At 40.0% G+C, this 25415-nt stretch overlaps 1 protein-coding gene across 4 annotated transcripts in view; it reads left to right on the top strand.

Annotated features, from left to right (window-relative positions):
• cdk14 (cyclin dependent kinase 14) overlaps window positions 1–25415 on the top strand; it is a 224447-nt gene that overhangs the window by 69401 nt on the left and 129631 nt on the right. For all 4 annotated transcript variants that reach the window (XM_063486668.1, XM_063486669.1, XM_063486670.1 and 1 more), the window contains 5 exons: window positions 5946–6191; window positions 12545–12639; window positions 13223–13302; window positions 16152–16246; window positions 20770–20832. In XM_063486668.1, the coding sequence (XP_063342738.1) occupies window positions 5946–6191; window positions 12545–12639; window positions 13223–13302; window positions 16152–16246; window positions 20770–20832 (579 nt within the window). The remainder of the gene's footprint in view (window positions 1–5945; window positions 6192–12544; window positions 12640–13222; window positions 13303–16151; window positions 16247–20769; window positions 20833–25415) is intronic.

Below are 25415 nucleotides of genomic sequence, written 5' to 3'. Positions count from 1 at the left end.
GCTGTATAAATAAAACTGAAATTGAATTGAATTTGTTACTTGATTGTTATCTGCTGCTGAGTCTCTTTAGCACTGCTAGAATTGCAGCTACTAGAAGACAGAGCACACACCAAGAACACCTGTTCAATCAATAAAATGAGTTTCACCTTGATCTGCTGACAAACTAAAGCGAAAATAAACTTTGTTTTAAAGTAAAGTTTAACATTTTCAGAGCTCTAATGTGCGGCTGCCATGTAAGGAATTAGCAGCAGCACTGAGAACGTGCTCAGCTTTAAAATAACTTGAAATAAGATGTTTGTTTTACCACTGTGTGCATTAAATCACAAGAGTCATGATTTTATTCAGCAATAATCTGTTACATTTTACTGTTATATTTTTCTCTTTTTCAGCAGTCATTACACACTGGTGCTCATGCTTTTGGTACAGCATCACACCAAATTATGTGTAAAAAGTATTAAATCTGACACAGTTTGTTTGTGAAACACAGAGCTCTAACTAAAAATTCCACAAAGATGTTCTATTTTCCTTTCTTTTCCTTTTTTGAAGTTTTCCATCATTTTATTTTTAAACGTTAGCTCTTTGTTCTTGTGGAAGGTAAAACGCTATTAGATGAAGCCGGGGATAAAATAGGTTTAGGATTTTTAGCAGATCAAAGTTGCTTAATGCCTGACCTTGATGGTTGATATGTGCAGTGGGATATTCTCAGTGCTAGACTTTTCACAGAGCCCCTCCGTGTGTAATTGCTCAGTGAGTTTGGGATCCACGCTGCTTATTTTAATCTCAGTAGTTTGGGAAGTGACATGTGCAACCAGTGACCGCCAGGACATTTTAGGCTGCTAATTTACCCACACAGTTTTCCACTTTAGCTTTTAAATGTGATGTTTGATGTGGATTCAGTGTTGAACATTTACTCATTTACTAGTCCATCTATGAATTTCAGGGTCTTGACTGCAATTAAGCAAGAAAGCAGCCTGTGTAATCTGGTCCTGGGCAGCAGTGATGTAACTCACACATGGCTACTGTATTATTTGGGTATTACTCTAATGACAGTTTGTAATGTAGTGAATGAGATGAATTCTTATAATCTGAATTTTTGTTGTAGGGAAAATGTTGAGGAGATGAGATCCGTGTTCAAAAAGCTCTCTTAGAGCTGGGCGATATAAGATTTTTTCATATCACGATATGTTTTTTTCATTTCAGGCGATAACGATATATATCACGATATAAGCCAAATAACTATATTTGTAAGATTTAAATGTGCCGTTGCTCACGAGTAAAATGTGAAATAATCAGCAGCTTGTTTTGATTTAAATATTTATTTCCCATAATAAGTTCAACAGGGTAGATGTACTTAAGGAACATGAGACTTCAGTTTCAGATAAATAAAGGCAAATATTGCAAACTACACAAAAGGCAGCCGCTAAAGCGTTTAAGTTTCAAAATAGAACAAACAAAACAGACTACTAAAGTGTCAATTCCACTTAGAAACAAAATGTTAATTCTAAAAATAAATCTTAGTTTGTTTTACAGAAGAACAGACAAAATTGACTAACTTTTGTCAATATCAAATAAACTGAGAACTAAAAGGAAATTCTCAACCTCTCCTTGTTGTATAGCTTAGCTTTTCAAACAGTTCTAACAGTGACTTTAGTCTGACAAAAGCCGAATGACGAATTAGCGCTTTCAGTCAGAGATTGAGCATGCACCGGTTTATTGTATTTCCTGTTTGCTTTCGGCACAATTTACAGCGCGCTACTCTGTTTTTTGTCAGACTTGAAATAGCCGAAATACCTTCACACTACGGAACTTCTATGGCCCTTCCGTTCGACAAGCTCTCCGGCATTGGAACCATCATCGGTTTTTTCTTCGGTAACCTTCGGTCACGCTCTCGGTTGATTTTTCTCTAGTCGGCAAACTCATTTCCTCCATTACCCGGGCGGCACGGCGGCTAGCTGCTTCCAAAACAAATACACATGTGCGGCTTGGCACTTGTGCTGTACGTAACAAGTCACGTGACGTGACGCTGCGGCCAATCCAATTTGGATTGGCTGTTCTTCTTCTTTTTTTTTAAGAGGACAAGAGAGATGAGGTCTATCACAATAGTTTAATTTTTCTATCGAGAAAAAGTTATTTCGCAATACATATCGTTATCGTTCTATCGCCCAGCTCTAAGCTCTCTGTAGCAGCACATTAGTTTGCTTCGTGACACCAGCGACACACACTCTAATAGAGGTGTTTTGTTCCAAACTCTCAATACAAAGTCTGGCAATGAAGCAACAAGCAAGTGAACTGGAGTCAAATTCCTTGTTTGTGTGCACAAACCTGGCTAAGTAAAGATGATTCTGACTCTTGTACCACACAGGACCACATATAGAATCTGTTTCACTTTTAAAAGAGTAATGCTACTGCCTTTTTGATGAGGCAGAGGTTTGAACAGCACTTTCTAGGAAACCCAACATACTTAGAGCAGGTGTCCGTGCACATCCTCGGGCTAACTTAGATCATTTACATCGGATGTTTGATCACCAGCACTGGGAGAGTTATTCAGATCGTTGCATAAGTGAGTAGTGTGGCCGTTATAATAAAGTAAAAATAAAACAAGATCCAAAACAATTAGTGGTTTAATGACGTAGCAGCAAGATGGTTACTTTGTACCTGTGCTGCTAGTTAAACGTGTCAGCTGCTGAAAGTGCTTGCTTGAAACAAATAGCATTGCCACTGGTTAATTTTTAAATGAGGGCAAGACAGTCAATACCATTGTGCGGTATTCCAGAAGCCTGTAACTTAGTTCTGCATTAACCATTTTATCCGTCTTTTATTAGTCGGTTTCGCTGACGTGCGTGGCCTTCATGCCTTCATGCCTCTGGTTTCTTATGATTCTCTGATGTTGACTTCTTGGAACCTAGACATCTTTAAACAGACACTCTCATCAAGTATTGATGCCTTGTAGTGCGATAGGTCCTAAATGACTGCATTTGTTTTTGTTAGTTTAATGTGCTGCTCCAGATGACAACTGCTGTCACGGAGGACATGCTGGATGTGCATGGGACTCGTGTTTATGACAGCCTGGCTTTCTCATTACCGTGTCTGACTCCAACCTCCTCATTTCTTTTTATTTTCTCCCCATCTTACTCCGGTGTATTACTTGGCCCAGTTTACGTGCTCGTTTGCCTAAACGTGTTCTTATGTCACTCCCTCGCTTGGAGTTTCATTTCATGCTTGAAATCTTCTGAATAAAAGTGGCCGCATTGCTTAACTTTTTTTAAACTGAGCTAATATGAAAAAAGTGATTTTGAATTTGACTGAAAAGAAAGAATTGTCTTCATAGAATCAACCAAAACTGTAAAATATTTGCTGAATCTGCAAATAATTTTTAACTTGCAATTGAAAGTAGGAAAATATCGATCATGGTTATCTGACTTTGTGGAGATGCTGGACTAAATATGTTGCATGTAGGTATGCAATTTTTATGCAATTTTCTGAATGAGGGCTGAATGATTGAGTACTTTATTTAAAGCTGCAGAGGGTTCAGTGTGTGTCAAGTCTAGATGTCAGTTGGTTCATACAGGTTTGAGAATATCTTGTTACCTTTTAAGTGTGATACTTCCAATAATTGAATTTTGATCTCTCGGACTTGAAGCTTTGAAGCTGCACATCCTCTCCACTATAAAGCTAAAGCTGTTTAGCTGGAAGAGCTACAGTGTGCAGTGAAAGCTTCATTATTCTGGGTTGCCAGTCAGATGTCAATATTGCAGTCGGTGGGGAGATTTGCAGCTGTTGTAACTGACTCGTAATTACTAAAAAATACTTGGTTGGATGGATGGGAGGTGTAATTTAACTTGTAATTACTCAAGTTATCTGGACACCTGCAGGTGAGTGATAAAATAAAGAAAAGGGTAACAAAATGTGTATTGGAATGGTTTGACATTCATCTAAGTGGTGTAAAGTGCTCTCTAACAGGTCAGCAGATTTTTAGTATTGGGGTTGTGATCTAGTGACGGTCACAGAATATGAGCCACCTGTATTAACTGATACTTTAAGGGGACATGCAGACCCACCATTGCAATATTCCAAGACCCTCCCACTGTCTTCGCTGCGTGGGGTAAACATTTTGCTCTTCACTTTAATTTGTCCTCTGATTGTACATCATCATCATTACAGACCTGTAGTTTAGTTTATACAATATGATATCTTAAAAACAGGAATAACTGTTTCACCCTTTGCACTGAGCAAAATTCTTCAGCAATCCATCATTTCTCCATATTTTGCTGGTAGAAAAGGAAAAGTCTTCAGAAATAGTTCTCCAGACTTCTTGAAGGACCTTAAAAGGTCTTCTCTGGATGTTGGCTGCCTTTTGTTCTGTTGTCTCTCGCAATAATCCCAGACCAATCCAAGACTGATAGTGTTCCATTATGTGCTTTTCTATCCAGATATGATTTTACTGCAGTGTACTTGGGATCATTGTCATGAGGAAAAATAAAGCAAATGTCAATCAGATGCTCTCTAGATGGTATTATGTGATGGATCAAACTCTGTCAGTACTTTTGAGTGTTTATAATTCCATCAGTTTTGACAAGATCTCCAACTGCAGCTCCAACCATAACAGAGCTTCCACCATGGCCGTAGACGCTCACTGCCGAACTTCTCTTCTTAACACCTTTGTACTGACATTACTTTGAGCCCAAAATTTCTAGTTTGGATTAATCACTCCAAAGCCCTTTTTCGTCTATTTCTTGTATAATTTTGCATGCATCAACCTTTGTTTACCTTCCTTAAGAACGGCTTCTTGACAGTCGCCCTTCCACCAAGACATTTCTGATGAGGCTTCAGCAAACAGTAGGTGCCAGTAAGGGCCAGATTCATTTCTTCCTATTTTGTAAGGACATGGCTTTGAAAATATGTTTACATTAGGTTATGTTTCCTTTTGTCCTCTACTTGTCCAGTTTTCCCCATATTTTTTAAAGACATACTGTACCGCATTCTAAAGTTTTTCTTATAGATTAGCGTTAAGTGGCTTAAATATTCTGAAAATAGAAAATACCATGACTGGGCTGAAAATGAGTGGAACACCAGTCCATGTCTAACTTTGAGGGGTAGCTCGAGACTTTTGAACAGTGCTGTATAATGCACCCTGGATCTGGTTTTCAGTAATCTGTGGTAACCCAACCTCCCGATCAATAGCTGCTGCTTTTATATTATTCTTTTATAACATCTTATCACATTAGCGTGACAGGGAAGGGGGCTTGCGCAGTGAAAAAAGCTGCATTGTGTCCAATGAAACCTGGCCCGTGTAAAGAGCAAACCAGTGAGCTGCAAGACGACTCCTCCTTGTGTTTTAGAGTAATTAGAACTTCTTCCTGCTGGGGAGTTCAGACCTAAATATTTAATCTTGAATGGAACCGTGGCAAAACATGTCATGCTGCCTGGGTCTTTTGTGTCTCGTACACACAGTCCATGGTGGAAGAGCAGCTGCTAAGGCGCTTTTTGTTGTAAATAGTTGGTGAGTACTGGGGGCTGTGCCCGGTGGGCGTGTTGGAGACATTCTGTAGCATGTCTGCACAATTGTCTGAACGCGTAGATGTGTGTCAGAGATAAGGTGGGACTGTGTGTATGTGCAGTTTAGGGACAGCAGCAGCAGCCGGCAGCGAGTGCATGTGCAGCAGAGCTGACGGAGGCTGGAGCTGTTTTGATCAGAGAAAAGAGAGATGGAGATAAAAAGGCTCTCATCCTAGCAAAGAGGTAGCAGTGAGGCTCTACAGGGAGGGAAGAGACCCAGGCTGACAGAGATGAAAAACAGGCAGGATCTGGATGACAGTCAGTTTTTTGGCTGAACACTGGTAATCGCAGATGGACTTTTTTTTTTTTTCCCCTTAATGCTCACATTTATCTTCACCCTCCTTTCTTCACTTCACTCTCTTTTCCTTCCCCTTCCCCTCTTTTGACAGATATGTGTCACAAAGATGTCCACACGCAGCTGCCAGGGAACAGACTCTGTCATCAAGCCCCTGGACACCATCCCTGAAGACAAGAAAGTGAGAGTTCAGCGCACGCAGAGTGGCTTCGACCCGTTTGAGAAGCCCGCCAGTCAGGTGAAAAGGGTCCACTCTGAGAACAATGCCTGCATCAATGCCAAGAGCTCATCTGCTGGCAAAGAGTCCCCCAAACTGCGCCGCCACTCCAGCCCTAGTTCTGTAAGTGCACCTCTCCAGCAGCATAGAAAACAGCACAGTATAGTGTTGAAGAACCAGATGCACAACTTCTAATTTTTTTCACCCTTGAATATCAAAAACTTTTGGACATTAGCCTTAATGAGGGGCTGAGTATACACGGCAGTTTGCACTCCTTTTAGCTATTTCGACAGGAGGAGGGTTATAACTTGTTCAAAGTGGTGATAATTGGCTCCACATAACAACACTGATTTATGTTACTGTACGAAGCTTGAAGTGCTGTTCAGTATTAATGAATCCCATTGCTTAAGAATCTCATGCTAGGGTGTTAGTCTTACTTATGTATTCAACAAGGAGCAACCAAAGAATAAGGAAACTAACTTCTCAGGAGTAGCCACGGAAAATTAATGGGTGTAGTGTATCAATGTATCGTATTGGAACTTTCATTCAACATTCATGCCTAATGATAACAAGTTGTACATGCATCAAACAAGTCACCTGTTAAAGATGCTAGCAAAATCGGCGATTGGCCTTCCTGGGAAGGATAATTGTGTTCACTTTTAGTTTTAAAAGTAGAAATTTGTTACGTTTGGGGGCTTGTCTGGGATCATCAGTGGTGAGACATGGACCTCAATTAATGCACAACAGTTAAGTGGCGTTGTTCATTAATAAAAAAGATACGTAGTTGACTGACAAGCATTTCTGTTAACAACTTACGATGAGTGTTTAAACATCTACTGTAGCTGACTGGTCATATGCATACCTAGTTGTAGCGCAGGCTCTAACCAGCCAAATACAAATATGGTGAAAGTCTAGTGTGGATGCAGGTGCAGCAATGTCATTTGACTTTAAAATAGAAGAAGATACTGTAAAATGATCATTACAGTGAGTAGTTACCCTTTTTTATCTGATCACAGCCTGCTACACTCATCCTAATGGTTAAAACTTCATTAGCTTGCGTTGTGAAGTTACACAATATGATTGTTATTGTCCTATGACACCTCCTGATAATCAGTGACACCTGCTGTCAGTTAGTGGTGCAATGTCTAGGTGTCAACCCTGCTTTGAGTTCAGAACAGTATACTGAGAAAAGCTACAATTTGTGCTCTTATTAATTATGCATGCACTGAAAGAGCAGGTTGTTAATAACAGAATAATCAGTGAGCAAAGGCTCTCTTATAGAACGGTTCAACTCCAGTGAAATCAAACTTGTCAGCCTGAGCGCGGTGACAGTAGTTTGAACACGTATCTCCTTTTGGAGAAAGGTTGATTAAGCAAGACTTCACATTTCAAAGCCACCATCGTCAGAGGTGTTGATGATAAAGTGTCTGTTTGATAAATAGTCGGTTAAGAGTCAGTCAACAATTGTGCCAGTGTTGTCATGGAAACACAGTTTGTAGCTTGTAGATGGTTTTCTTTTGCTCATAATTAATCACTTCATATTTGAAACCACGTTGTGCTCGTCTCTTATTAAAAGATTGGTCACCGTCCACACCTCAAAAGAAAATTTAGTGAAGATGAGATTCCTGTTTGTCAGGCTCCGCCCATACACCACCACATACAACAGGTTGTTAAGACAACTTACACGGAAGGCCTAATGCAATATTCAATCAGATGAACTCAGACTGAAGCAACTGAGGTAGGGCCAACCTTCACAAGTAAATATGTCTTGCCTTATTGTCATTCAAATAATAGAAGGTGAGTCTAAGAGAATGTAGACATGCTTACAGAGTGAAGTGGTATAGTTTAGTTCATAGTTAGACTTTTAACAGGAAAGTTAATAAAAAGCTGTATAAAGATAAGAACATGACTGCAAACTAAAGAGACACAAAACAATCTGTTTATAGTTGACAGATCTCTCTATGTGTCTATCTGTTCTTTGCCTATCCTAACATTCTTCAAATGTAGCAGGTGTACTAGTGGGGACAGTAAGTCAGTAAGTGCAGCTGTGAAGCATGTTGCTGTTAGGCAATCAGTGGCAATCAGTGGGAGTAGCATGTTACTGCTCTAACATGCTGTAACATACTTCACTGTTCAAAGCATCAAGGGCTCCTGCCGAAATGTTTTGTAGTGGAACGATGGGAGCCAGTAGACATTCCAGGCTGTGGTTGTTAAGGTAGTCCTCTAATTTTGGGACCTATCCTCTTTGTAACACTAACTGTTGCCGTCTTTTTCATTCTTATGAGCTGATGCACTTCCCCTGATATTGTCGCCACATCACTGCTAGTCTCTTTCTGTAACATGATCTACAACTGATGATTGGCACAGTTTTAGGAACAACAATTCCTTCTAGGAACAGATCTTTATACTGATTAAATATGATAAATGGAATGGTTACAAAGTTAAGTGCCCAAATGAGATCTTAACTCCTCAATATGGAACAATCTCTTGTCCTATCAGGGTACAAATGCTAATTGATGTTAATGCTAATTAATGCCAAGAAAAGCGATGAGTACTCTAGCCTACAGCTTTACTATGATAACAAGGAGATATGCATCCCCAACATTCACAACACTGGAAATTGTTGTGAATCTCATGAGGCAACAAGATGACTGGCTCTTACGTTTGTTGGTTCGGCTGTTGATTAATCGTTTTTTTGGTGACCATGGGTGGGACAACCGCCTTTATCTTTACCATTCTTACATGTAAAATAGATTTCTATTCAGGATTCTTTGAGTTAATATTTAGTTTTGGTTGCTGTTCTCATGCAATTGTAATGAAAGATTAAGACAACTTGGAGCTAACAGTATGGTATGCCTCTTCTGTGTCGATGGAAATTAGTTCAGTTCAATTCAATTGTATTTATACAGCACCAAATCACAACAACAGTTGCCTCAAGGTGCTTTATATTGTAAGGTAGACCCTACAATAATACATACAGAGAAAAACCCAACAAGCATATGACCCCCTATGAGCAAGCACTGTGGCGACAGTGGGAAGGAAAAACTCCCTTTTAACAGGAAGAAACCTCCAGCAGAATCAGGTTCAGGGAGGGGCGGGGCCATCTGCTGCGACAGGGTCTACAAAATAACTTAAAATGACTGCAAAGATATACAAAACAAACAGAAATGCCACAGAAATACTACAAAGAGGCTATTTGTTGAATGACAAATGAATCTGACTGCATTATGCATCTCTAAAATAATACAGCCTTTGAGATGCTGTCAAAGAACCAGTTTCCGTCAGCATTTCTGTTGCTTTGCGACGCTGCTGGCTTTTCTTCTTTATTTCCTCGTCAAACAAATTTGCCAGCCTGTATCTGTTCACATGCCTAATTGAAGACAGCATACAAATAACACAATTTTCTTAATCATGCAAATGAGATTTTTAGGTTTTTATACATATGTGGTTCTTTTCAGAAACATAAAAGTAAAATGGCACAGAATGTGAAAGGTTTAATGAATGTGCACACAGATAAGATTTAATAAGTGTAATACGAGGCTTGACTGATTGCCTGCCAACATCGCTGTGAGAAGCTAATGAATTGTTTCAGCCCTGATTATGAAATTGTGTTATTTGTGCCGTCCGTGGTCATTTGGCTCAGGCAAACAAACCCACTTCAATCTCAAACATTTCAAGCCCTTAATTAAAAAAGATGGATAGTGGACTAATCTCTGGACCATCAGCCTTCAGAATCCCACTTCTAAATTCTGGACCTGTGTCTTTTGTTTCTTTGGCTTTTGTCCTATAATTTAAATAAATCTGCACAGGCTCTGGGATGGCATACTATATGTTCTGTAGGACATGGCATTTAAAATTTCTAGAAATTTGGATTTGTTCTACAAACCACTCTCCCCCATCAGAATCAGTCATTAACGGGTTTTAAAGAACAGTCGACCTCAGATTAATGGAATTTTGTTATATCACAGTTACAACATGTGGCAAAATACGGTTCATGTTAACTTAGTGCACATGTTTCAATAATGTCAGAATAACTGCTTACAAAAGTGACTGTGTTGTAAAACGGGAACACACTATTAAAGATTATATGTGTCTTTAACCATTTTAGATCAAAATCTGTAGACTATCCTGACTCAGAGCATTTGTCTAATGGCCTCATAATGTTCTGCTTTCCCCTTCTTGTCATAAAAGTTGACATTGTTAGAGCAGAAAACCAATGAAGCAAAGATACAGATGAATTAAAAGATTCATATGATAACCAGACTGACACCAGTTTAATAACGGATTAAAAGGTGAAAATTTCTTACTTCTGGATTTGTGATTAATCCAGTTATGCAGACCCAGCTGATATCTAGTAAACCCTCAGCTTTAGGGATGTTAAGGCAGTTGCCTGCTTTGGCCAAGTGATGATCCAGCTCTGACAACTGGGTAATATTTTGGTACCAATGAACTCCCCCCACCAGTTATTCCTAAAAGAGGATGCAGTAAGGCAAATGTAAAGTGAAAGTGGTTCATGCAGAAAAAAAGACTCGTTCTGTATTCATGAGCCTTGCTGGGAGAGGTTCTTCAGGCCACCTTACTGTCCAACTCAATTGTTTCACAGATAGAGCTTCACTTCTTCCTTGATCCCAGGGGGAAGTCTGATTTGTTTAGAGAAGCCCTCAGAAATGCTGAGCTTATTACTGCTGCAAGGATGGTGAGCTAACAGGAGGGTGGCTGGAAAGCAATGAAGACAGTGCAGATGTAGCAAACGCTGCACTGTCATTTAGGGATTTCCTGAAAGCATGGGATTTGGTTAAAGATGCATTACAAGGGAAGATGGTTGCATTGTGCTTTCAGGGCCATAAAAGCTTCTGATGCTTTACTGACTCTAAGCAGGTTTTCAGTCCCTGTTGTGTTCATGTGTTAAAATTATAGAAAAAAGGACAGTTTTCTTCTGAAAGAACATTTTCTTAAAGCAACGCTTAAAGGGATTTGAAGACTAGAACATTAAGTATGTCCTGCTTCAGGACCTTAAAGAATGCTACCTGAATAGCCTCCAGTGCTAAATCATATTCCAGGTACTTATGGCTCGGGATTCATCTGACAGATGTAATCTCAACTACATCGGCACACTGTTAGTCAGTGCCCGGATCCCCAAGTTTTAATTTGCGGCAGACAATTACATAATGACGGATACAACCATACGACAGTGCCCCACGGCTTGAGGCAAAAAGCCTCGATGAACAAAGCAAGTTAATAGCCAGTATCTTGATACCTGTTATCGCTAACTGTGGTTTCAGGTTTAACAACCTATAGTTTTGATTTCTGCAGTTTTGCTCAGACCATAGACAAAGAATGTGAAAAGTCTCCAACTGTTAGAAAAAACAGGGGCTGGACAGTCAACATTATTTCGACCGCGTGCAATGAACTTGTGGTCTGACTGAAATGGTTGCTTCGAAGACCGGAAACAGGTTTGTGTCCACTCACGGTCAGTTGCCTTGTGTGTTAAAATGTTGATAAAGTGGCAATGGGGACAAGTTGGCAATTGCAATGCGATGCAACAATTGACTGTGATAACTCAGCAAAGCTCATAGATTTGAAACAGAAAATGAGAAATTTCTTCACAGATCTACAAAATAGTTGCTGTGGTTGTAAAATGACATTTGGCAACCTTTCTTTTAATATAGGTATGTTATCAGAGTACAAGCAGCTGGCAACCAGGTGAATCATGCTGCCTATTGCAGAGATGGTTGTGCTCACTGGTGCAAACTGACTAAGACTGTATGCAATGCGGTGGCAGTCTGTCTGCATTTAGAAATCAGACAGTTATTCACAAATCCTCACCAGCCTGTCTTAGACCCAATCGCCTTGCAATCGAAAGTGGCTACCAAGAGGTTGAGGGTCTCGCATGCCTAACCTTACCACAACTATAATTGGATTTTTCTTAGTCACAAGGAGGTCGCCATCCTACTTCTCCTCTTGGGTGACTGAGCGAGGAGGAGGTGCATCCACATACTTGATTGGCACGTATGCTTTCGTCAGAGTTACATTTAGTTATCAAAGCACTTTTCCTCATCACTGACAACAGCAGATGTTAGGACAGCATCCAGTGAGTTGAAGTTTCAGAGCTGACTTGTTTCCCCTTTCCTAGCAGTTAGCTATGAATATGCTCACTTCTGTGCCTTCTTCTCTTCGAGCCACAGTTATTTCTTTCTCTGTGAAGTGCTGAGATGGTGAAAAGTGTCTAAAAGTTATCAGCTGACAATTAAATGAAAAGGAGCTCTTACAAGAAGACTTGGTAAAAAAAATTCTCTCTCCCCCTCCCGACCGACATTACACCTCCTCGATGATACAGCAGGGAGCCTCCAGATTTTAATATCTCTCAGACACTTGTAAATGTGTTCTGTGAAATCCTCCGAGGTGCCGCTTTTCTGGGTTACTGAACTCACCCTCTCATTTTGCCTTTTCATATCTCTTTCTTTTTCTTCCTGCAGCCCACCAGCCCCAAATTTGGAAAGGCAGATTCCTATGAAAAGCTGGAGAAACTGGGAGAGGGTTCATATGCTACAGTTTACAAAGGAAAGAGCAAGTAAGTAGCGTGGAATCACTGTCTAATCCAGTTACTCTTCTTTATAGTTGCTAGAAATCACTCATGGATGCAGCGAATATTACATTTAATTATACGAGAGCATTGCTGTTTGGGAATGAAATAATTCAATAGGTTTTATGTAAATAATATTTCTTGTCTGCAAAGCTGTGAACCTCACAAATGCAATGTAATTTCCTTTATTTTAATCACTATAGGATGAATGTATTTATGCCATGATTCAATAGTCTTCGTTCACATTTCATGGTTTGCCGCTTTCCTCGCAGGTTTTGCTAATTAAATTCTTGAAAATGTACAAAACTCCACAGACTCTAATCTTCTCAGTAATGATGTTATTTGGCCTCACTCTTAAACTACAACAGCTTTGATTGGTGAGCTTCATTCAGTTGTAATCCCGTCGCCTTGTACCCGCGTCTCACTCCACTGCCGCCAAATTACATTTCTCTGGCTTAAATATCCTCGCTGTTCTCTGGCTTCACTCATTTTAAGAGTTTTCCTTTATTGTCGCAAAAAAAGAAACTCGATCAGTTTAGTATACATTGTGTGTGCTTCATGTTGCTGCCAGGGTGAATGGAAAACTAGTGGCTTTGAAGGTGATTCGACTGCAAGAAGAAGAAGGAACACCCTTCACAGCCATAAGGGAAGGTAAGACGTTTATGTGCGTAGAGACACAGATACCATATTTTTCCTTCTATATTAATAGTTTCACTTTCTGTCTTACATAAACTACTTTAATATCACTACTAAAACAGCTCAGTATCTCAGTTCAGTCCAGAACTGCAAGTGGTAAGGCCAAAGCCGTGTCCTCATATACCTCAGCAGTCATAAATGGTAAATATCATGAAATAAGGACAGTTTAAAACTCCAGTCAGTGTTAACTTTCCCTACCTGATCAGAAACCCTTTAAACTGTCTGTGTGGAACAAGAGAAAGCAGATGAGTTTAAATACCTGGGGTCAGTCATCCAAGCAAAAGTCAGTAGAAGCGAAACAGAACACATTTGAATGAGAGAGCGAGGCCGGTGTGTGGTCACCCATCTGAAGCAATGGACAGTGCACAAGACAGGCAAAGGCTGAGATGGTCTGGACATTTACAGAGGAGAGAGAGTGGATATGCTGGGCAATGGAGGTTAAAGATGGACCTACCAAAAAAGAACCAAAGATGGAGACTACAGAGAAGATTCATGGGCGTGGTGAAGAAGGACATGCAGACAGCTGATTTGGTTAAAGAGGATGCTAGAGACAGGGTGAGATGGAGGCAGCTGATCCACTCTGGTGGGAGCAAAAAAAAGTGCTACTACCATTTGGACATCTCTTAGTCCTCTAATAAGAAGAAATCTGTTCAGTGGATCAAGGCTAATTTGTACTTTTCAGCATTCACTCCTAAAACGTATTTCAGTGTAAGGAACATGTGTTTGGTGGATCTCTGGTGCTTGGGGGAGTGAGCTCTGCTTGAACAGGACTGGAGATGGGATGTCGGTTCTTAGCTGAACCAAGACATTGGAAAAACTCAAAGTTCGCTATTAGCTAACAGGTATATCATGTGAATTGTCTTGTTACAATATGAAGTGCTTAACTCACAGCTTGTAGGGTTTAAAATGATAAACTTTGTCCTGTATGTATAGAAGTTCAGAGCTCGTCCTTACTTGGCTTGGTTTGTCCTGTCACTTCGTTTTACAGACTCCACTGAAAGAAGATACAGTCACCTCCACGGGAGGAACTGGTATTTAAATTTAGATGAGAAAGTGATGCTGTCTGTTTGATCTGCTTATGATCCAGGTCTGATAAAGTAAGAGCTATCCTAGACTCCTCACAGACACAGTTAAAACTCTCCCTATGAGAAGATCAGAAAGGTAATTTGAAATTGAACTAATTCAGCAGTTACTGAGCAGTGAGCTTAGAGCACAGATATGTGAGCGGCATTACAGACTGCTGCTGAATAAAGTAATGCACACAGAGTATAAGACAGCTGTGAGTGTGTGTTCGTGCAAAAGTCGACACACTCGAGCCATTACCACTGATGTGTGTGTGAGGCAGGGAGAGAGGGGGTTGGATCTTCAAACTGGTGACAGGATCTTTGAGGTATCAGACTATAGCTTTAACTTCCTGCTGAGAGGAGCCTTGCCTTTGATCTGCTTATGTGATTTTGTGTTTTTTACCTTCAGGTACTCATACAGAATGAATATACTGATGAGGCCTTATCACTTACTGCTTCTCAGAGGTTTTGTGTGTCCCCTGTGTCCTTGGAACAGAACTTTTTGTTTGCTAAATGAATCAGTTTGTTAAATGTCTGAAAATTCCATTTATGCTTTAAAATATAAATGAAATACTTTAAATTCAACTAAAATACAATAATATTTTAACTTAACGAGTATATAAAGGACAGCATACAGTCACCAACTCTGCTGACCTACCTAGCTAGCTTTAGCAGGAAGCACGCTGTTATTTTTCCAATTTAACATAAACTGACAACATGAGCTTTCCCCCTTATTTATATGGAAGGGGAGACTAAATGACCAAAATGTGAGCTCCTCAGAATTTGTTTTGCATTTCAAGGTGATAAGTAAAATTACAAAAAAAAAAAAAACGAACAGCCTAAACGTAGCATTAGTTTTAGCTAGCTCTGGCTAGTTCAGAAGCTAACATTCCTAGAGTGATATAGCGCACTGATTTAAGGTAGAATATTATCTCTTTAATGTGTAGTTAGCATTTTTTTCTTTTATAACTAGTCTTATACTGACAAAAGTTGGGGTAATTTGCATGCGGAGAAAATTTGTCACATCTTCCAGTTGGGTTGAATTTCTTGTATTAGCCCCTTTCATTACTCACTGATTCCAGTGGCTACAGGCCAAGCAGTTTTGTGGTGATAATTTGATGCCAGCTTTTATGCAAGGGCTCTAATTTGATGGAACTGCTTCTAGATTGAAAACCAGCACTGGTGGAAAAAAGTAAATTAGAAGCTCGTAGAAGTCGTTTGTTGTGTCTGAGATTTTTTGTAAGGTAGTTCAATCTGAAATCAAAATATCTAGTATTAAATGTTAAAAAAGTAAACTTGTTCTTTTTGTTACTAAATTAACTTGACTGTGATGTCAAAGCTATAAAATGTCCCCACCAAAAACTGAACATGCATCGTGTATTATTTGCACAATGCTCACTGTGTTCTACTCAAGCTGTGACTTCAATCAAGTAATGTAAATGTGCTGATCATACCCAGCCTCCCAACTAAGACTCTTTAAGCTTCGCCGCTGTAACGATTTGATCATCTTCCCAGCATATCTCCCTCCTAATTAACAATAAGTCTTACGTCATGAACATGTTGACAAATGAGTGTGAGAACTTTGAGTAGTAAATCCACCCTGTGTTTTCTCTTTGTGTTTTAATCTTTTCCTGATCCCCTGTATGTGATGAGGAATTCTAATAATGCAGCTAATGAAAGCATAACGCAGTTCCCTGGTATCAACTCTCTGCCTCTTTCTGTTCGGTTTTGTTTCTGCAGCATCTCTTCTGAAAGGCCTGAAGCATGCTAACATCGTCCTCCTTCATGACATCATCCACACCAAGGAAACCCTAACTCTGGTTTTTGAATATGTGGTGAGTCTGCACACTGAGATCACCCATTTGGGCTCTTTACGGGGGGACTGTGGAGGTTTAAAATTAGATCAAGAATCTGTTTTTAGCATTCAAAAGAAAACAAAGCCACATTTTCAAAGAACAGAGGTCAGCGCTTATGTGTTTCTTTAGTTTGATTGATTTGATCCCAGTACATCCTTGCTGATTGAGTTTCAGTTTTTAATACTCTCCCGCTAGTAACATGAGCTGTAGATATTTTGATTGGCATACTCTTAGTTTTAGGGCACTTGAGGAATGTTAAAGCAGCTAGGGCTTTTTCCGTTCTTTGCTCCATAGGATGGCAGCCAGGTCCACCACAGCCTGGTCTGTCTGTGCCTGCAACAGGAAGCCAAGCGGGCATTTTATTGGAAGGTCATGGTTTTAGTATGTTTCCACAACTGTCCCGTCAAATACTGCGGGCACAAATAACAGAAATAATATTCTGTTGATGCATTTATGGCCAGTGGGAACGCTCTGACTCGACAACACTCTTAAAGCCAAGTAAAGGGAGGGAGGTTGCTGACCAGAAACCTCTGGAACAGATCAATGCACAGTTTTACCAAATGAAGATCATTAGATTAGCTGAAACATTCTGACTCACCCACAAAAAAAGCAACAGCATTAAGTATCTATTAATGATGGCACATGCCAAGGTCTGGCAAATATTTGCTGGTGTGACAGTCGTTTGTGGTCTTTATCTTTAACCCTGGAGAAACCATGGGGTCAAATTTGACCCCATGGTTTCTCCAGGGTTAAACGGGCAGGTGGAAATAATATCTGAGCTGGAGCATTTCCAGGGTCGTGAGGGCGATCTACTTAAGATATTTTTGAAAGACAAATCGTGACAGAGTGATTGGCGATGTCTTGTCGAGCCACCATCAGATACTACAAGGAAACTGGTGGGACAAACCTGTTTTGCCAAAACCATGAGTAACAGTGTAGACAGGGCAGAACAAATGTGTGCATCTAACTTTACTGCACCAGGAGATTACCCTATTTTTTGCCTTATGGTCCGAAAAACTTTTTACAGAATTTAATTAGTTCTGATAAGATCTCTTCTCCTATTTTTCATCTCATTTTTATTTGTTGATGAAAGTTTGATTTCATTTTATCCAAGTTTTTGTCCTTGTGTTTCAGGGTTAGGGTTTTTTTTAGGGTTTTTTAGTTATTGCCTTGTTTTCATCATAAAAAAAACATGTTGACAAAAACATTGGCAAAAATTATTGGTCCACAATATTCACAGTGGGTTCCAGTCACAATCTAATGCTGAGTAATACTGGTACTTCTAGTGGACTGGATACTTAGGAGGTAAAATATATGTCAGTGATCATTTTTCCAAATATGGATAACTGTAGCCAACAAAAAACTGATATTTTTCTTGTACTTATTGGCATGGCTTCGTTCTAGCGACATCAAGACCCCGTCGCAGCAAAGAGACTTTTGTTGTGATGGGGTCAATGTCACTGATAGTGTCACAAGACTTCATTGACAACATATTGCAGAGATTTTCATATATGAGAGAGGCAAACATCCAAACGCGTGTCAACCATCAGCTGATGCAAGATTGTTTTGAGAAAAGCTTATCTGCCAGAATTCCGGCTGACCTCAATTACATCACTTACACCAACCGACACTGTGCTCGGTTTACTGGTTAGTTGGAAAGCAACCACACTACCAGGAGAAGTAAAAGAAGCAGACATGACAACCTCCTTATAAGTATGTTAAACTGAAACTAGCTACATACTTGTAAGGATTGGTGACCACATCTGTCACAGTTACAGGATTATTCCACTGACAGTATTGTTTCATCCAACTGAACCGACTGGACTTCTGCTGCCTGTCCAAACAAGTTCAAAGAATAATATTCAAATGTTGTGTAGCAAGGCCCAAAATAACTTGATTAGGACGTTTTTCTAATTAATAAGGAAAGACTCCAGTGTCTACAGAGGAAATAGAGTAGGAGTGTACTACAAGGATAAAAAGTTTTCAACACAGTTTTGGACAGATCTGAACCCACGTTGTTCAGAACAGTCTCATCTTGTCTTACCCTTTACCGTGCACCAACTGACAGCAGCTTCTGATGGGCTCATTTATATTCATGCTGAGTATGGCCAGGTCGCTCAACCAGCTTACTCAGCGTTCCTTCTCTACTACATTTATTAGACTGGGGATGGTGGAATGCCCCCTGTTGGTAGATTTGACACATGTCAAAGGGTTTGGCTTCTGAATCAAGGATGGAGCCCAGCGGGTTGTGTTTAAATGAAGAATGAGAAAAAAGCTCAGTTTGCCTTTAAAGGTGAAACAGGGACGTCTCATCCTAAGTGGTTATACACACTCTTCACTAACACAGGACATCTTTCAATCATGATGCCACATAGTCCTTTAACAACGAGGGATTACCCCGGTTTCCCGGCACCCAGTGGTTATTTATTTGACTAGGATGCTAAATTGTGTTGATGTTGACATATCATCTTGTGTTCAGTGCTCTAATAGCTTGAGCTGCCCCAAAAATCCATTCGTTGTTCTCCCCTCAAAGCTAATGGTGAATGACAGGATGCAGGGGAAACGCACAGAGAGAGGGGACAGACAGCTGACATGAAAAGCAATGACAAATATGCTGTGTGTGTGTGCTGAGGCGTCTTTGTGAATTATTCAGCAGAGGAGGTTCTGTGGTGTGGCCAGCAGTAGGGGACTGTAAATATTAGTGTGGTTTCATAGTCACTGCCTCCATCCACAAATCTGTTCTCAAAGCACAGAGGTGGAGGGCAGACCAAGACTGGGTGCATGTCTGATTTTCTGATAAGAATATCAATTCAGCTCATATGATAAACTCTGGCATAAAATAAGCCACATTTCTTCTCCCTGGGGACATATGCTAAAGTAGTGTGTGGACCAATAACAGCATCTGCTTTGAGCTTGATTGGGTTTGGACCAATCAGAATTTACAGGCACACAAAAAATTGGCAGATAGCAAAAATGTACATAACTTAGACCCAAACATAGAGTCCTGCTCAAAATTTTAGAGCCACCCCTTGTTTCTTCATATTTTCTAGTTAAACATGCAAACATATATTCATTCAGTTTCAATTTTACTTTATTTATAAAGCGTTAAATTGCAACAACAGGAGCCTGAAGACAATATTGAACAACCCCAACAATTAGACATCCACCTATGAGGAAGGAAAAGCTTCCTTTTAACAGGAAGAAACCTCCGGCAGAACCCGGTTTAGGGAGGAGCGGCCATGTGCCGTGACTGGTCGGGGTAAGGGGAGCGAGACAGGACAAAAGACATGTACATGGAAATACAGCTCATTACAATTCTAATCACCTGGAAAGTCATTTTTGATGTGATGACCTTCATACGTCAACATTCCTGGACTCTCTTAGACAAGCTTTCCTATAATTTTTTTAAGTGGTCTTCAGGAATAGTTTTCCAGGCTTCTTGAAGTTCTTCTGTGGATGTTCTTCTACTTTATTAATTTGGATGTGATTCCCTTCCATGACTCATAGTGTTCCATGGTAGGTTTTTGTATGCAGGTCTGTTATTACTTCCCTGCTGTGTGTTTGGGATTATTGCCATGCTGAAAAATGAAGCATTTGACAATCATAATATTTATTGATAGTACTAGATGTTGGATTAATTTGACAGCACTTTACTGCGTTCAAAATTCCATCCATTTTGACAAGAATTTTGACATTTCAACCAGTGGGGCTACTGGTTGAAATGCACCCAAACCATAACAGAGCCTCCAGCATGTTTTAAAGATTTCTGTAGATATTCACAGTTGTGCCTCTGAAATTTTGACTCTGAAAATAAAACGGTTGAGCTGTAAATGAGTATAATATGGCATTCAGTGACAATGGCTGGTCTCTAGCCACATACATGGCTGCCCCTCCCTATGTCCAATTTCACTGCAGGTCAACTGCAAGTGACAAATAAAGGCTTCAATCAATTCAATCAATCACAGTGTAAAATGTACATACATAAAATGATGATGTCTTTCTCAATGACTGTATTCAAGATGGTGGGTCAACATGGTGGCGCCCATGAAACGGCGCCTGCTCCCATGTATTTCTAATGGATTACTCCAAAATTTTTTGACAGTGCATCAATTTGTTTGATTTACACGAATCAATATATATTTAAGAGTTCAGTTTCCTTTTTTCTATCAAGTAACCTAAAAAATGACTGTAAGGAAAAAATATGATGATTACGTGATATCCAAGATGCCCATATATTGTGTTAGACCACCTAACTTCTAGCATTTAATGTTCCTTTATACTGCTTTGTACAATAAAATCACAGTAACATCTAGTTGGTCCCAATTTCTAGAGCTGTTTTTGCTCCAAAGCATTTGCATATGCTAAGGTGTACTTGGTGGTAACCACTTTAGATGATCTTTAAGGAATCTTACGTGCTATATAAATAAATTGCTTGCTTACTTACTTACCTTTAAAACCTTCACACTAACACTGGGATGTTCTTGCCTTTTGTCCTCACCCAGCACACAGACCTGTGTCAGTACATGGACAAACACCCTGGAGGACTGCATCCAGACAACGTCAAGGTACAGTATGAAGGATTATGCTGCTCACAATGACCTTGTTGTTTCTTAAAGCCAGCAGTGTGTTCCTTACATATAAAGAAATGATCTTCTAATCCACCATGAACAGATAACTGGAAACAGGCAGCTGTTTAACTTTGAAACAAAGAGTCTAGTGTGGTGGTTACTACTGACTGGGGTTGGAACATCTTGGTTGATGGGAAGAAAAATCTGTGGGACTGTGAGGCGATTCAGTTAGGAAAAGAAAAAGTGTGTTGTTGTTTTTTCCTTTTCCTCATCATTGAAGAATTTTTAGATTTCAGATGGTAGGAAATGTGGAGCCTTTGCCCCTTTAGTAGACAGCTTACAGGCTACCAGTTTGCCAGCACAGTCAACAGGCCACAAGTGACACCTGTCAGCTGACCAGATTTAGTTGAAGAAGCCGCTGATTAAATCCATCTGAGCGTCAGATGAGTGGGACAAGGAAATCTGGACCGGCGTTAACATTATCCCTCCGATCACTGACAGAAACTAAAATGTGTTTTTGATAGTTAAGTCAAAACTTGTGTTTTGTAATGCCATAGAAATATTTCAATGTGGTGGCAGATTGTAGAACTGTGTTTATATTTTTATGTGAAATACTTTAATATACAGACGACATTGACATAATTTGTCACCGTCACTTAGTGCGCATATCAGATGAAACCTTATCCAAAGCTGACAGTGAAATAGCAGCCTTTAACCAAACCCACAATTAAGTAGTTCAATATTCAACCTGCTTTACTCACATGAAAGATTGTGACTGAAGCTGACATATTGTGAAACTGTAATGGTGAAGCTGCCGATCAGTGTATTACTCCTGTGGAAGCTTCTGTACAGACTCACAGGTTCCTGTTTGTAGGAGGGCAGTGCTAACACAAACAAACAGGTAGAGTGAGCGATGATGGAGTGAATGAGGCCATGTGTTGGTGGGATGTTGGGAGGTTCCATCATGCAGTGAGGTGATAGTTCAGGCTACATTTGTTATGTAACAGCTCGTACCTTTTTGACACTAAGGATTTACATAAGTAATATGTGTTTCTCCTGCTGACAGCAGCTACATATTTAGTATGGGATTATTCCAAGAGAGCAGAGTGAGGTGTTTCTTAACGCCTTTTGATTTCTGTTCCTTTGTGGCACAACTCCTGAGTTGTCTGTTCTACTCTGTTGATAGAACTGAGCCTGTGCAGTTGCAATAGAGGCAGCATGAAAAATACTTGTTTTAATGATCCGTCACAGTACACTGGCATTTCCTGTTTTAATATAGTGTGTGATGTCAACTTAAAATATCCTTCACTTGTCACTGCCATTTGTTAATCTCTACACTTGATGAGATGTAATCTACATCACATAGAGTACAGCCTAGTGGCAGTTAGTGGCAGCTCACTGCAGAGCTATTTTTAAGGATTTTAAGGATCAGTGACAAACGGGAGCCTTGGTGGAGTCCAACACCGACTGGGAACAAGCCCAACTTATTGCTGGTATTGTGAACCAGGTTCTCACTAGGAATATACAGAGATGCAATAGCCTGTTAAACACAGGCCAGATACCCCATACTTCCAAAGGTTAGGGTTTGGATACCCTAACCTTTGGGAGTATGTAACATGCATCCAGTGGTATACATAAGGATTGTTGAATGCCTTCTCCAAGTCCACAAAAAATGTACACTGGTTTGGCAAACCATGCACCCTTAAATAGCCCCAAAACAATAAAGAGCTGGTCCAGTGTTCTACAACAAGGACAAACACTGGAGTGTTTCTCCTGAATCCAAGGTTAGACCAATGTATGGCCTTTCCTCTTCAGTACACTAGAGTGTCCAAGGAAGGCCGAGGAGTGTGATTCTCTTAAAGTTGGTAAACAGTCTTTGGAACACCTGGCTTAAACGTTTGCCAGTTCAAGACCATGACTCCCAACTTCCAGGTAATGCTGCAGAGGCATAGCAACTAGGATTTAAGCATAATTGATGGTCCTGGAAATGTGTCCATTGTTTCTGTTAGGATGGAGAAGCCTTTCCTTCCATCCCAGACATCCCTCTGCATCAAGGTGGGCAGGAAACTGCTTCTCTGTCCTCTGTCATCTGATGGTTTTCCAGAATCACCCAGAAGCTGACTGAAAGTCAAACTTCTCAAACTTTTGCTTTCTTCACTCCACTTGACCTGCTAGATGTCATCGGACTCCTAGCTCAGTAGGATGCGTACTTCAGCTGAACAGTTCCCTTAAGTTCTGGCGTCTGGTGTATTTGGTTTTGAGGTTGCTGCCACTGCAAGCATTAAACACCTTAAATTCAACTGGCCACCAGATTAACTGCTGTTTGTTCCGTTTCTGCTTCATTATTCAGGACGCATCTACTTCCTTACTATGCTAACAAGTGTCTACTGACAGTGCAGCAACACAACACAACACAACGTTTTCCTCTTTGCTGGTTGGCTCTTTGGCGGCCATCTTGGCTGTGAATGCTAATGCCTAGACCTCTTGTAATGGCAGCATTAGTTAAACAAGCTGGTGGGAAAACACATAATAGGCAGGAGGAAGACAAGCCTAGCATAAGATGATGGCCATCAAGAGACTGTGCTGAGTGCATGCGTGTTTGATGGAGGTGCATTAGTGCAATTTCTTACACTCATTGACTCACCATTCTTTGAGACATTATTTTATTACCACACTTAATTACAGAAAACATATCTGAGTTGTTCTTTTAGTCTGTTTGTCTTCAGGATCTCTGCTGCCTGCTCAGTGATCAGTAACAGGAAATGTGCATTTTTGCCTTTAGGTTTATATTAAGCTAAAGCGTGTCTCTTATAAAAACATCATAACTGATGTTCTTTGATATTTTTTAACATCAAATATCAAAACAGTTGTTCTGTTTGGGTTTAGAACTTTATTACACCACGATCTTTTAACTGACCATAGGTGTCCATAATTTCATAATCTGAAAAAGGAGGGAAAAAGATTTGGTAAAGAGACATTTTAAAAACAATGTGTGAGCTTACTTAATTGTATTCATCTTATAAACAGTTTATAGTTGTTGAACAGTTGTTGCTTTAAATAAATTCTGTTTTCTTAGAATTCTGGAAAAGAAAAAGAAAAGACGTGCCTACTTTATTTTTTTTCAGTGGCCCTTATCCTCTTCTGTACAGAAGAGAGAGTTGATCACTACACCTAATGCTTGCAAACTTGGTTAGCAAGCTGCTAAGTGTATGGGTGCAATAGCTAGACACACATGATTGCTAATCAGTGCAAAGTAGCAGACAAATAAAACTGGATGGCCTCTACAGACACTTCGGGTATGGGTAATACATCGCAGACAGCTATGTCTGCTGCCTATGTTAGCACACCTGCCAACCCAAGCTGCTGTATCCCTAAATGTAAGCCTAGGCAGTATCTAAATGAATGAGTTATAACATGAATTCACCCACTGTACAGCTGTTATGAAAGGGGAAACTATCCATAGAGTTGACCTTTTTAACTTTGAAGTATATTGAAATTGAGTTGCTTTTGGAGCCAGTGCCAGATGGCCACCTCAGGATCTGCAGGTTTTTAACTCTTGAATGCTGTGGTTACTGCTTGTCTTGCTCATATGGAACCGGCACATGTGTATTAGAAACTTGTAAGAAACTACCAAAGATATTATACTTTTTAGTGACAGAGTCTGAATCATTAGAGCTAATATGTTTAGAAAAAGCTCAGTAGGCGAACACTGACCTGACCAGGAGCACCATAAAGACAGCTAATGTCTGTTATTAGGGTGTTTCCTGATTGACTGTGAGAAAGTGCAGTCACTCAGATATCCTCCTATTTACTAATCAGCAGCATGAAAGCTATTACTGCCTATGCTGGTGCTAGATCAAATTAACATTTAGAGACATGCACTCAGACACTCACTGCTGATGTAATTAGTGGTCAAGAATCATCAAGCTCTGTGTGTGAGAGAGAGAAAGAGAGTGTGTGTGTGCATGTGTGCGAAACTGTACTCAGGTTTATGCTTGAACTGGATGATCTGGTGTAAAATTCATCTTATTCCGCAGCACCATTAACTCTTCTCGCCCCATGTGCTCGACTGCAGTTTATAAGCAGTGATGGTGTTATTGAACACAAGTAAATATGACCTCATCCAGGCTGCTGCTCAAGTGCTCTTCTTATTAGATTGTACACTTGTCAGCTGAAGGGCTGTGACTCAGTGACATCTTCATAGATCAATGGAAAACTGACACCCACAAGCTAAATATCAGCAGCATTTGCTCTTATAATTGCATTACAAGGGAAGCGCCTGATAGCACTTTCATCATCAGTGCCATGTCAATATCAAGGACAGGTGATCTCCGCAATATCCTGACACTAAGTGTTGGAAAAGCTCAGCATCAGACTGCAGCTCTTTGTGATACAGCTCATGTATTTTTGATTTATCTGAAGCTTTAATAATATTCAGAAAGTAGGCTGGTATTCAGCAGCAAATTGCCAAATTTCTGTCAGAAATGTGAATTATTCAGGTGCAGATTGTCAAGAAATATTTTATTCAAAGTATGTAATATTAGAGTTTTCACTGCTGAATTTAATCCTGACTGTGTGGG

This window comes from Pelmatolapia mariae, linkage group LG10_11 (genome assembly GCF_036321145.2).
Source record: "Pelmatolapia mariae isolate MD_Pm_ZW linkage group LG10_11, Pm_UMD_F_2, whole genome shotgun sequence".
Lineage (NCBI taxonomy): Eukaryota > Metazoa > Chordata > Actinopteri > Cichliformes > Cichlidae > Pelmatolapia > Pelmatolapia mariae.
This window is presented reverse-complemented; position numbering and strand designations above follow the sequence as displayed.